The sequence below is a fragment of the Corvus kubaryi genome, unplaced genomic scaffold, assembly GCF_017639235.1.
Source record: "Corvus kubaryi isolate FWS band 111438036 unplaced genomic scaffold, C.kubaryi_AGA036_p1.0 37387, whole genome shotgun sequence".
NCBI lineage: Eukaryota > Metazoa > Chordata > Aves > Passeriformes > Corvidae > Corvus > Corvus kubaryi.
Window position 1 is genome coordinate 1,729,448 of NW_024581129.1, and position 13,549 is coordinate 1,742,996.

A 13,549-nucleotide genomic window follows, 5' to 3' on the forward strand; every position below is an offset into this window, starting at 1 on the left:
GCGGCTTCCCCAGGATCTCTGTAGCATATGTTGAGAAGTCAGCAGATGCACTCTCTAACCAAATCATTAAATAAAAACATGCTGAATTGCATTAAGGTCCTATGAACAAGCCATCTTACTGAGAAAGCCAGAGCTCTTGCAAAGTGGGCATCAATGAATTCACTATGAACAGATTCCTTTCGTTCCAGCTTTTTGTTTCTTTGTAAGAGCTGTGCCATGGGACTGGTGCACAGACAATTCTCCGGGGAAAAGGGCGTGGGGTATTTCGAATAGAGAGTCTCTTCCTCTCAGCTGGATCCAACAAGACATAATCAACTAGAACAAATCATATGTATCAAGGTGAGACTGCATGTATAGCCAAAATCACTATATCTTCGTAGTTCAGGAAGCTGTAGAAGTCTGCACATTTAAAACTAACATAGTCATAGTTATTTGTATGTTTTTAGCATAAAATACAGCACAGTAACCAAATTACAAATTTTACTCTAGAATTATTTCAGAAAAAAAAAAAAAAGAAGAGAATTGGTCCTGATTCTAAAAATGGGAGGCAGGAGAAACAATTTTTCATTCCTGATGGGATGATGGGATGTAAGGTTTCAGAAGTAGATATTTGCTGAAATTGGAATGACATAGCACAATCACAGGTTATTTTGTCTCAGAGATCTACTGTAGTTCTACTGACCCCAAAGGAATTCTCCATAGATGCTAAGAATAGAATGGAGACTCGCTTTCAAAGTGCAGGAAATGTCCACATACTTGGAACCACCCAGAGATTGAGTCTTACCAATGCCTTTCATGAGGCCGATACGATAGTCTGTCTTAATCTCTTCTTTTAAACCTGCAAGGAATTTCTCCAGCTCTGGGCTAGGAATAATGTGAGTTGGAATATGTTTTAAAATTTTATTCACCACTTCCTTATCCTGAGGTGCCAGCATGTCTTCCTGCACTCCATTGTAGATGTAGTGACAGTACCGCTAAAAAATGTTTAAAAGATTACAGTTATTGCATGAATTTCCTGACAGGTAATTAATTACTACAAAGTGCTTTCAGCTTTTCTATCACTTGAGCCTTTTCTGTAATTGAAAGGTGTTGGAATATAATGGATTTTGGCTATCTATGTCTGTTCCTTTTAAAGCACTGACATCTTTACAATACTTCCATCTGTGTTGATGTAAGCATATAGACCACTAGAACCCAGTGCAGCATACTAAATTACTGATCAAAAAAGTACTAGAGAACAACATGAGAGGTTAAGAATTGGGGAAGATACTTAACTTGCAAACCCTTTACAACAAAAATCAGAGTAGCTACAAACAAATGAGAAAGGAGTTGATAACATTTAACAGCACTTTGCTATATTGAATATTTACATTCCTAATCCTCGTGTACTGCCTGCTTTTCTCAGCTACTTTTTAGTAAACAATTTCCAGATACATTGCAGATGATTACTGCTGCTACTTCCATCTTAAAAAGAAATTCTAGAAATACCTCTATATCATCACTTGAAGGTGGCTTTTCTCGCTTACTTATGTCCTTCTCATGTAAATCCATGAGAGCAAATTGTTCTTCTGGGGTCAGTGGCTGGTTGTCTGTGTAATTTATGACATGCAGTTCTGGTGTATGAGCAGGTGCACTCAGTGAAATGGGTTTCAAACTCTTTAACAAAGTACTTTTGAAAAAAAGGAATAAAAGTTTAGCGAATAAAGAAGCAGTAATGTTTAAGGACAGGTGACAAGGATTATATAAACGACTTGTGCTGCACTGAGGACAAGTATGACCTATGGAAGTACTTCAAATATTCAATAAAAAAACTCTCATTAAAATTGTATAATACAATACACTACTTTAACATAAAGGATGCAATCATGCAAACCTTACAACTGCCCAGTATCACTCAGACAAGCAGTATTTTATGAGCAGTTCTACCAGAGTCAAACCTACTAGCAGAGTTATTTAGGTTGCCCAAGATCTCCACGTACTTTCATGTGATTATCTCACCAAAATCTTGTGACACCAAAGCCAGCATTGATGCACATATATTTTTTGTAGGGACTTAACATTTCATGCTTGGATGCTTAACACAGCATTCAAGTAAAAAGAAATATCAAATCACAACTCAAACTAGAATGACTGCAATAATCTGTACCTTTACAACATTTCATTACGTTACCTGTCAGAACTCCAGCGCCGCTTTCTCCTAGCAGCTTTCAATACCAGTTAAGAAAAATCACATACAAATATTGTTCAAGAAGATATTATTTCATATTGGGAAAAAACAGAGCTAAGATAATTAATCAGATAATGAAATAAGAAAAAAAAAATACAACCTCACAGAGAAGCACTGCACATGATTATTTGGAGGGATGAACCTAACTAGTTAATCTGAAACTGGCCTTTCATTTATTGAAGTTATGCATGCTTGGGCAAATCTGTCTCTACTGACTCTGAGGTGACAAGCTTGTAAGTGTTTACTAGGGATAAGTGATTTCTTCCAGGGATGACACTTTCACAGATAAAGAATTAGAGATAAAAATGCATAGAACAAGCAAGCCTAAACTTATAAACACATTCAAATATGGATACACGGTGAAGCCTGTGATAACTCTATCACTGAAAACGACTTGAATTTTTGCATATTTTTCAATTTTAAATCCTGTGCAGTAAGAGTGTAGTTATTAGCTATGGAGTCACTTGGGTTTCGGTAGTGTTTCTGTTCCTTGAATGGAGCTGCCAAAGTCCATGATGACTCTTGCATCAAAGGAGGATAACAGCTTTTCTCACGGAGAAGCTGAAATTGGAAAAATAAAAGCAAAAGTTTTACACAGCACAGTAATTTTAAAAGACTTCTTAGGGCTAGAACAGGATTAAACCTCAATTAGTATAAAAAGAAAATACATAGGTCTGACATACATTTGACCACTAACCTATTTTTAGATCACAATGCTCTGCACATTTATAAGGATAATTTTATACAACACTTCAGTAACACTCAGGCTTTTTTTTTTTTTTTTGCATAATCAAGGTATTTTTTATAAATAAGAGAAGACAGTACATTATCTCATTCTTTCTACTCCCCCACATCTCTATCTTGCTTCTTTTGTTCTCCTTATATTTGCTTAGATTTAGAAAATTCCTATTTCTCATGCCTTTGTCAATGGCCTGTCTACTTTTAACACTCAATCCTTGTAATAGTTGAACAATAGTACAAGTTAATAAATTCAGCTCTTGTTTTTCTCTCACATCAGTAAGGATTTGTAATGCATTTCTTCTGCCTGTTCATTCCATGTTTTCTCAGGTGACTTAGTATCTATTGATGGACTTTTCATCAGTCCTGATGTCTAAACTTTACTAAGATAGCTCACAGGCAAATGAGATGCAGGTCTCAAAACACCCTCAGAGATAAAAGTACATGAGGTGCAATCATGAATGTGCTTGGAACCATTGAATGATTAAGGCTGGAAAAGACCTCCAAGGCCATCAAGTCCAACCTTTGACCCAGTACCACCATGGCCACTAAACCACATTGCAAAGAATGGGAATTTGCCAGCCCATGGAACGTGTGCATACCCTGACAGCACATACCTCATGCAGGTCTGAAGGTGCATCTGAAGCAGAAGCAGGTGCAGGTGTGTGTAGGAATGGTAATTTCGGTGACCGTTTTGGACGACTCATATTGCACATGGAATTGGTTTGTGACTGGAGAGAAATGAAAAACAACTTCAAAGATGTTTATGAAATACTGTTTCAAAAAAGATTCGTGAAGAAGGAAGAGTCCCTCAGTTTTCATTACAAGTTGAAAATTACATATTGCAACTTTTCAAATTTTAAGGAAACAGCTGTTCTTTGGGGTGGGCTCCTCAGCAAAACATGTTTTTTGCAGTCATTTGATAAAACCTCTAAATACCAGTAAATGTCAGTTAAAAAAAACCAAAAAAAATCCTTATTGTTATATCCCTGAAAACGATTAAAAATATTTGAATGTTTTAAGTTATACCAAAAACTCCACATGGAGTTTGTAATGGTATAAACTCTGGATATTAGAATATTAACTCCTACCAGACTGCCAAAATGACAGTGAAACAGTCCAAGTTGTGTGAACCACTTTACTGGGGACGAAAAAAAGACCCACTACATTTTTTTCATGTCTGTAATGACTCAGTTCCAGAAGAAGCTACTGCCAGGATGCTGCTGGAAGAACAAACTGCTCACAAGTACTCTGCAAAGTGTTTTACAACAAATGTCAGGATATCCAATATGCTTTAGGATTATGTTCCACCTCTTCAAGGTGATAATACTTTGAGATGGCCTTCCAGGACTCCATACAAAGTTCTGTCAGGATATTTTCTCAGAATTATTTAGCCTCACAGTGTTTTAAGATGCTTTTGAATGACAGCTTTCCATAGTGTAGGCCAAAGCCTCACCCACAGTCTGAGTTTCCTAAATCAAATTTGTTGAGCAGATTCACAAGGAACAAATTCCTGAATACATAGTGAGACTATGAGAAAAAGGAGGTGGAAGGGTGTTGTATCCAAACACAAGTGAGTTAAATCACCATGAAAGAGGAAGTTATTGCCCAATATAATTACGTTTTTAAATGATATAATCTTTTTTTTCCCCATAATTTTAGCACATGGTTATTGCTTTCTGATATATCACTGAAAAACTTGGCTGCTGGAACCTAGTTTTCTAGCAGACAAAACTGTGCCCTCATCAATATCAAAGTAGAGCCCATTTACAAATAAAATTTGAGAAAGGACTGATTTGATTTACCTCCTTGGTATTCCCCAGCATGCCTGCACACACAAGCACAGAGAAATAAAGACATTATCACTGCCAGACATAACTTATTGAAGAGAGTATGAATTCCTCTTGATTAATGACTAAAGGATTGGGCCTTAGGGTACTTTAAAAATGAATAAATGATACAGTTTATTAGGACATCCACTAATTCATTCTTAAAGGTACAAGAGTCATTAAAAAAGCCATTGTTCATCCTGAAACAGCTCCTGACTTACATGCCAACTAACCTTTCAAACACCTAAATATTTGCACAAAGAAATCCTTTAAAAGAAGTACATTATAAAGGATTAAGTCCAAAGAATATTCAACAAGAACATGTGTCTTTTAATAAGAGTTCTTCCAATGCCAAACCACTAACCACCAGTAATGGCCAATTTCATCTGAAGTTTTGACAAAGTTATTGATCTTTCACAGTCGCTGCAGAAGTTAACTTACCCTCAGGAGACCTGGGCTCTGTGTTGGCTTTGTTTTGCTTTGCTTTTTTTGTTTGCTAAGAATTCTTTAGGCCTCCCCAGCAGTGTGAACATCCTTGTCGTTACATGCACTGAAAAAGAATGAGAGACTCATTTCAGGTACTACACAAGGTGTCAATCAGCTTCTATCCCAACTGCCAGGAAGAAGAAAAATCCCAGCTCTCCCATTCCCTGTTTACAACAGTAAGCTTTCTCTCCCACCAAACCTCCATGATCTTTTTTCTTCATTCCTCCCAAGCTCACTTTTCACCTTAATCTTTCTAACTCCCCCCAGATGTCCTTCAAGTAAGACTTTCTTCCATCCTGCCCTTTCTGCTTTCTCCAAAACCAGTTTCCTCCCTGTTCCCAGGGACTCTGGGCCCCCCAGCTGTGGTTTACAGCAGAACCACACATTAATTGCCAAGGAGAATAAGCCCATGTCAAAAGGAATGGGAAAAGAGAAAGAGAGAGATGCCCAGCATGCCTCACACATCCACAGGAAGCACAGGTGAGCAGGGTAAGGGCAGGTAGTACCTGCAGGCACTCTTGGTACCAGTCCCTCTGCCTGCCGCAGCTTGGTGAACTTCTCTGACACTGCCTTTCAGTCCTCAGCTTGGTTGCCCCAGTTACAGCATAGCTGGTGCTTGGAGACAGAATTCCCTCCTCCCTCTCCTCCCCCAGCAAAGAGGAAACAGCCCCTTTCAGTGTTGTGCCAAGCTGTGATCAAGGAGATTCAGCTGTGGAACCAACAGGAATTGTACAGGCTCCTTTTGCCTCTGAAAGTTATGAAAAATGTAGTCCTGAGATCCCTGAGATATTCTAACTTTTGAATGAAAGCACTGCACAGAGCTCCCAGAGCAGTAAAGGCTCTATAAACCCAAATTTTCTTAAGAAGATTTGGAAAAAAAATATTCAAGATTCAAAATCTTGAATCCAAACACCTCCACCACTTTTCCACCATTCAGAATCAAACTCCCTGAAGAGCTGAACACAGCAGGTGAGATACTCCCAATTCCTCTAAGCCTGCATGCATTTGCCTCCCACTCAGTCATCACTACGTCCTGAAAGAGCCTTCCATCACATTCCTCCACAAATGGGAATTACAACCATCCAACACGAAATCTAGCACAATCTCTTAACAGCTACCCTCAAGAGGGGCCTTGGACACGTTCTGCCAACACGGCAAGAGTTCCATTTTAAACCCTTCCCCATCATCTTAGCTACTTGTCATCCAGTCTTCTGTGAGCTGTGAGAATGGCTGATATCCCTGAGTTAACAGCAGAGTTTTCATTATACCTTGTCCTTATACCATCTACAAGTGGAACACTGTTGTTGGCCACTGTTCTTTAAACACAGGCCAGCAGTGCAGGGTACAGAAGCAGCACTGCTGGTGCTGGTAATTGCTTGGCTAACGTGCGCCGTAACTCTCCAAATATTTCAGTGCTGGTTTGCAACATGAGTATTTTCCTGCTAATTGGAGCTGACACTGGCATGAAGACAAGCTCAATTAAGCAGCAGTTAAGAGTAACTACTGTTCCTCTCTGCACATCAACTCAGATGCTCATATATGCGTGCCCTTCGAAGTTGAATAAATTATTTGTGCTGCTTGAAAAACATTAAAACCAGTTATTTTGCATAGTGGAAGATTACATATGAATTTTTAGCAGAAGAGCTAATTACACATAGCAAGAAAATAATTTACTAAGAAGTACAAGACTATCTTCAAAACCACAGCTATGGCATGCTTGAAAACAGCCAGAAATTTAAAATCTCCAGTATACTTTAAACTCAGTGACTCCATTAAACTTTATAGTGCCATTATCACTGGATTATGTCACACTGTAATTCTGCCAGTTAGTTTTCCCTTCACTTACTTTTTCAAAAAGGATACAAACACAACAAATTCAAATTTATTACGATACACCCTAGTGTACCAGGAATATCAATACACCATGCACTTTAATAATATGAGAGATTAAGCACTTTAAGAGTTCAAGCAAAATACATTTGCCCAGACCATCCTCTTCTTGCAGGTATCTTGTGCTGGGCTTTTAGACCCCCACCGTCCAAATATGTGTTAATATACAAATCTTACTCCCTCTGTCTACACAAATCCTTGTATCTGCAGAGATCATTGAAATCAGCACTTCAAAGACACAGAGCTCCAACAGTCTGATATGTTAAACCCTCCATACTTCATAAAACCTCTTTTTGCATTAATTTACAAATTAAACATGCTATTTATTTTGTTGCCTTTTAAAAAAATAATCATGAAACCGCTAACATTCAGTTTTGTAATACTCTCATAGGTGGCACCAATTAAATGATTAAAGCAGCCGTGAGAAACATGAATATTGAACTCATTTCTGATTGCAATTTACAGCACGAAAAATTCCGTGTAGCAGAAGCTGGGAATTCACTGAAGCCTCACGCTTGCATGTTAACACCATGATGACGGATCTGGAGAACAGCCAGGCCAAACCATCGTGCGACAACCGCACCGAGCATCACTGCTGAGAACAGTCCCAGCCAAATTCTCAGACACTGTAGGACGCACTGCTTTTGCCGAAAACCCAGCTAAATTCCTACAGTAATTTCTCATCACACGGCACATCTCCCCGAACAGGTTTGCCACGTGGGCACCAAAACACCTGGAGGCAGCAGGACAAGGTGGAAACGTGTGGGAACAACAACCCGTGACGGGGGAAGGCGGCTGTGCCAGCTGAGGCGTTTCACAGCAGCCGCTCCACCGCTCCTCACGGCGTGACTGAACACTCCCAGCCCACTCGAGCTGCCTCCGCTGCCTCGCAGCCCGGGGATGCTGGCATTGCAGACACCCACGGAGCGATTGCTGGCACCGGAGCCGTGAGGCGCGGTGCCCACCGCCTCCTGGGGCCGAGCGAGCCTCCGCACGCCTCCACAGCGGCACGGCGGCCGCAGATACCCTCATCTTCCGTCCTCCGTTCCAAAAAGCTCCAGGCTGCGTGTCCTAAAGCAACACAAATCTCTAGGACACTCATGAGGGTGCCCGGACCGAGCGGCTGAGGTAGGGCCGGGGTGAAGGGCAGGACAGCGAGGGGGACGCGAAAGGACACCAGAGGGGCAACAGCCGCCACCACCCAGCCCCGGCGGCCTTTGGAAACCGGCCCCTCGCTCTGCCCGCCCACGGCCGCGCCAGGCGGGCCCTGCCCGGCCCCGCGGGGAGGAGACAGCGGCGGGAGGGCGGCGGCGGCGCTCCCGCAGCCCGGCAGGCCCGGCAGCCGGGGGGAGCGGCCGAGCGGGGCCGCGGCCCGGGGGGCGGCAGCCGCAGGTGAGCGGGACGTTCCCGGGGCCGCCCGGCACCGCTCCGCCAGCCCGGGCTCCGGCACCGCCCGGCTCAGCGGGAGGGCCGCGGCCCGGTAGCCCCGCGGGAGCGGGGCCGTGTCCCCCCTTACCTCCGGGGGACACACGCCGGGGAGCCGCTGTCCGCCCGGGGCGCTGATTAGTGCGGGTGGCTGCAGCGGTGATTAGAAGGGGGGTGGTGGCGGTGCCCTGGCCGCGGTTCTGCGGTTCTGGGTGCCCGGTGCAGGCCGCGGGCGGTGGCCGAGGTAACGCCCGGGCTCGGGCGCGCCCCGCGGGCAGCTCCTGCCCAGCGCTGCCGGCAGCGAGGGCTCGACCGCTGCGTGTGACAGCGCCGAGTGCCGAGGAGGGGCACAGCAGGGACACTGGCGCCCTGGCTGCTCGGCCTCGCAAACAGGAAAATGCCTCCTCTAACCTGCCCCTCGTAAGGGTCCCCCGGCAACAACAGCTGGACATTTTCAGGGAGATTGCTGCACTGAGGTTTCTTTTAAACTGCCATAATTGAATATGTCAGAGCATCTGGAAGCATTTTGGCTTTACATGCAGAGTTTTGAAGCTGTATGAGATATGCTCTCAATGCTGAGCACAAGGATGCTCACAGAAAAAAGTCTCATTAGCGTGTTACCAGTTTCCAGCATCAATAGCAACAAATTGTCCATGCAGGTAGTTAGAAGTGGTGTTTTTACTGGTAATTGAGTACCCTGATGGGTAAGCACAGGGTTAATGTTATAAAGGAAGAAGGTGAGAGTCGCCTGTATCTTGCCACTTGGCTTTGGGAGTTCCAGAAGAGCTTGCAGGGACAAGCCTACATTAGATGTGTCTTTGTAAAAGTAATGTTTTAGATTGTGTATTGCTTCATCTGAAACCTGAATTATACAAAAAAAAATTTAATTTTCAAAAAGCATCTGTATGAGCCTGTTATTAACTGTACCTTAATTTTTAAGGGAAAGTGGATGGCTGAGTGAGAACTGGCTGTTCAGAAGAGGTCGGGGCTGAGGATTAATAACATGTCTAAAGAAATGCAGGAACTACAGAAGCATTGGCACTCCGTGATACAGACCATCCACAGCAACGCAAATGTGGGTCTGGATTGTAATTTTATATATTTATAATGCTGCTCCTTTCATAGCTATCAGGATAACATACCCTGATTTATTTAAATGCGCTCCCTGTTTTTGCAGTGAACACTGTGAGGCCTATGGGAAGGCCTGTCCTCCCACACCTTCAGTCAAGAAAAAGGGAGGCCTGGTTCTGCATTTTTTTGTTTTACTGGCATAACTCTTTGAGATGATAGAGTGGCATTTTAGTGAAATGGTTGTACTGCTATAAAAATAACTAAACTACAATACATTTCCTTATCGATAAATACCAAAACTAGGATACATGTTTCCTTAAGGGAAGGGAAACTACTGCAGTAAAATTCCAGAGTATAGCTATGACTGCCTCTGTAAAAAGATTTTTTTTTTACTAGTAGCGTTACTAAATTCTTAACAACTCTCTGATACAGACATGCCTGCACTGTACTTAGATTCAACAGGTGAGCAGGTTGCAGATATTACTAAGCCATGGATAAAAGAAAATTGATAATTTTTAAATGTTGCAGATTTTTTAAATTAACAAATTCTCAAATAGTTCAAAACAATGGTTGCAGAGACCCCAGTGAAAACTGCAGCTAGACTGACTTATTTTTTTACTTGTTTTCAGATTGGGTTTTTTGTGGATTTGTTGTTTTTTATAATTTGTGCAAGAATAGAACTGGGGAGTCCAAGAGAAACATGTTGGTAGAATTATATTTGCTCTGAAGTTATCTAAATTTGCAGCAAGTCCCCATGCTTTTGAAACAAAGAGGCAACAGCTGCTCCCTATTCCAGCTGTAGACTGGCAAAAGAGCTATCCTACCTGTAGTTCACTGCAGCGGCAGTGATCTGTGAAAGGCATCTGTGACAAGAGAGAAAAAAAGTCTGAAATGTTTTTCTTTCATCTGCAGGTTGTTGCCTTTATGAATTCCCGCGTTGGCCAATATTTAGATGACCATCCTTTTGTTGCCTTATCACTCCTGATGTTTGTTGCAGTGTCAGCTATTCCCGTTGCATTTTTCCTGGTTTTTGTTGTTACAACAGCTGTAATGGCCTGTATTGGTGTGATAGTCATGGAAGGTACTGTATGCATTCATGTGTGTACTTAGCTATTCCCTTTTAAGGCACGTTATCTTTTCCTTTTCTCTTCTTCCCTCTGGAAGTCTGAGTCCAAGCAATTGAGGATTTCTGTGTGTAGTCCTCAGGTCTCAGCAGTAGTAAAACTCTTAATAGAAGAATAGTAATCTGATTAAGTATAGTTTATAGAGGGGAAATCCTATTTTCCTTTCTAATCTCAGCCACCAGGATATGCCTAAACCAGTTATCTTGAGCATGCATAGCTTTTATAGAAGTTATCCAGATGATTGAGGAAGATTGTTTTCCCAAATGGTTTGAGATTGGGGTTATGGTAGAATATCAACTCTTCTAATTTGTACATAGACTTTTTAAAATAACAAACTGTTGTTGTTTTATTAGGTGTTGTCATAGCCATAGGTGGCATAGCCCTTCTCTGTGTGCTGTGTGGCCTGGGAGCACTGTCCCTGGGAGTTTCTGGAGTGCTGAGTGTTTCTTACGTTGCACTTTCAACTCTGGTCAACTACTGGTGTGCATCAAGGTGAGTATGGTTGTCTTGATCCATGCTTGGATTTCAAACTCTGCAACTGTACTATTGCATTCATTGCTTCATTTTTTTTTCTAATTGAGCCACTGTTGCTTAGTTTAACAATGGCCCTTGAATGCTTTGAATCTTGGGCTACCTTCATGGCTTAATACGCAGCCTACAGGTGTCTGGTCATCAATAGCTATTCTAATGAGTGTTAATACATGCCCTGTTTCCTAGGTGGGAAGGAGGAAATATAAATGGTCTTTAAATGTGAATGTGCTAACACAACATGACATCAGGCAGTAAAATACAACTTTGTCTCACTCCAGTGTGTTGCTTTAAATGTCATTAAAACCCATTGCCAAGTTGAATTTTGTGTAGGGGATGAATGTTTTACAGTTTTTCCTGCATGATGACCCAGCTATCTCTGCTTACCTGCATTTGTAGAGTAAGGCACCAAAATCAGTTGTAGATTTGGGATAGGCAGAGGAGTATGTAAAAGGGACAGTATGGTCAAAATAGAAAGAGCAGGGGTTGTAGGATAGTTTCGTAGGTGCAGGGTGCCAGTTGTGCCTCCCAGGACTTTGGGGTCTATTTCAGTCAGCATTGCCTCAGCCAGGCAGCTGGGAGCAGGAGGCAGCAGCAGGCTGTGCTGGAGTGCCACCTGTGGCCCCCTGAAATATCTGCCAGGGAAGGAACCACAGTAATCACTGAGGCAGAGGGAAGAGCAAGGAGAAAAACTGCAGCTGCTCCCTTTTAGATTTTCTCAGTTTGCTTCTTCAGCACAGCTGTGTTTGCACAGCTCTCAAAGACACACAAAGCTGCCTGAGATGGCACCAGGGGGACAAAAGCATGGTGCAAGGCCCAGTGTGCTCACACTTGCTCCTGGGCATGCTGCCAGGTCCACAACATTGCCCACCAGTTCCAGAAGACTTCCATTTTCCATAGCATATCCAAGCACACAACCCAACCTGCACCCCAGCCCTGTTGACCTACAGCTTTGATGGTAAAACAGATAATACCATCTATTTTTGTGTTCCTCTGTCTTTTGAAAGAAGCTTAGGTAGACCAGCAGCAGATACAAACCTGTCTGGGACATCTCACATTGCTCAGCTTTTTTGAGCAAAAAGTTAAAGGACAATAATCTTAGAGAAGAACAGCCTATAAAACCATTCTTTTCTCATGTCTACAGGGATCAGATAAGGAAGCCAGATGTTAATGGAAGCTTGCCACAGAAGAAGCCTGGCTTGGATCTTTCTGCCAATGCTGCAAAGAGTGAATAAGTGGGTTTCTCCCACTTCCTAGGCACTTAGCTGTACAATTCCAGCCTTTGCTATGTAATTGTTTACTGCTTGAGCATTGAACCATTGTGTACTGCTGGAAACTGAGAAAAACCAATATACACCTTACACTGGCACTGTTAAAGGGATGTTAAGAATAACCAGCAAGCAGTAGTGCATTGCAATAGTAAGTGTATGTGCATGATGGAATGTTCCATAGAGTTTGGTAAAGGGATGCAATAATAATTGTTAATAACTGTTGAGTCAGTGGTAAGTAGGTGGACAGAAAGGGGAAGGAGGTATTTGATTTCTCAGATACTGGAGTTCTGAATATACTCTGCTTAGTACATAGCAGTGGTCATTTTGATACAGAAGTGCCAAAGTTCAGAACAGTAGAAACATGTTTTGAATGTGGAAAAATATTTGTTAGCCTTAACAACCTCTGTTAAAATAGTATGGGTAGCCCCTGCCAATGCTTTATATTTATTATGCAGGGAAAAGTGGGTTTGTTATATGTTAAGTCACGGTCTAAGCTTTTATCTAACCCTTAGATGTTATGTTATGCCAAAGGGATATTTTCCTTATTCTGATTGCCTTATCATATCAGGGGCAGCCTTAGGTCTTGCATTTTTTCCTATTTATTTAGGTATTTAAATTGCCTGGTTTGCTTTTCAAGTTGTACCTTTGTGTATGTTGTTTAAACTTTATTCATTTTTGCAAGTGCTATTTTATTTTTAAGCATTAAGAAGGTATCTAACTACATTAGTTTAATAAAGTGCTGTTTGTTTAACCAGATTGTCTTATTAGTCTGTTTTATTCTACAGTAAAAACAACTTTTTCACATCTCCTTTTAGGAAGGCTACATTTGGAGCTGAGTTTTCCTCCTTGATTAAAGGATTTTATAGGGCAAACATTGCTGAGCCAAAAACTGAAGATTACTCACCTTCTCATGCCTCTAAAGGAAACGCAGGTGTCTAAGGTCTAAATTAGTTTTTACTT

At 41.9% G+C, this 13,549-nt stretch overlaps 2 protein-coding genes across 4 annotated transcripts in view; one reads left to right on the forward strand and one right to left on the reverse strand.

Moving 5' to 3' along the window:
• The window catches only part of DNAH3 (dynein axonemal heavy chain 3), a 57,053-nt gene extending 48,234 nt beyond the window's left edge, over window positions 1-8,819 (reverse strand). The window contains exons 1-8 of one of the 2 annotated variants that reach the window (XM_042037219.1): window positions 8,687-8,819; window positions 5,236-5,344; window positions 3,583-3,696; window positions 2,584-2,788; window positions 2,171-2,204; window positions 1,489-1,669; window positions 785-974; window positions 120-315 (exon numbers count right to left, since the gene is read on the reverse strand). In XM_042037219.1, the coding sequence (XP_041893153.1) occupies window positions 120-315; window positions 785-974; window positions 1,489-1,669; window positions 2,171-2,204; window positions 2,584-2,788; window positions 3,583-3,681 (905 nt within the window). In that variant the 5' untranslated portion in view covers window positions 3,682-3,696; window positions 5,236-5,344; window positions 8,687-8,819. Of the gene's footprint in view, window positions 1-119; window positions 316-784; window positions 975-1,488; window positions 1,670-2,170; window positions 2,205-2,583; window positions 2,789-3,582; window positions 3,697-5,235; window positions 5,345-5,786; window positions 7,674-8,686 lie in introns of those variants that run through there. The other variant, XM_042037220.1, reaches the window with a different exon arrangement.
• On the forward strand, window positions 8,183-13,345 carry LDAF1 (lipid droplet assembly factor 1). Of its 2 annotated transcripts, none has more exons than XM_042037221.1 (5): window positions 8,183-8,298; window positions 9,536-9,670; window positions 10,579-10,747; window positions 11,144-11,282; window positions 12,463-13,345. In XM_042037221.1, exons 2-5 carry the CDS (start codon window positions 9,599-9,601, stop codon window positions 12,551-12,553), a joined length of 471 nt encoding a protein of 156 aa, XP_041893155.1. In that variant the 5' UTR covers window positions 8,183-8,298; window positions 9,536-9,598; the 3' UTR covers window positions 12,554-13,345. The 2 variants fall into 2 exon arrangements, with proteins under 2 accessions (XP_041893155.1, XP_041893156.1); XM_042037222.1 differs by lacking the exon at window positions 8,183-8,298 and adding an exon at window positions 8,457-8,562.
• The last annotated feature ends 204 nt before the right edge of the window (window positions 13,346-13,549 follow it).

What these genes read in the sequence shown, in the direction of transcription:
- LDAF1 (XM_042037221.1), top strand. Translation starts at nt 9,599, where the DNA reads ATGTCTAAAGAAATGCAGGAACTACAGAAGCATTGGCACTCCGTGATA. An exon ending in TGGTGTGATAGTCATGGAAG is followed by an intron (nt 10,748 to 11,143) that starts GTACTGTATGCA and finishes TTGTTTTATTAG; the next exon opens with GTGTTGTCATAGCCATAGGT. An exon ending in AACTACTGGTGTGCATCAAG is followed by an intron (nt 11,283 to 12,462) that starts GTGAGTATGGTT and finishes TCATGTCTACAG; the next exon opens with GGATCAGATAAGGAAGCCAG.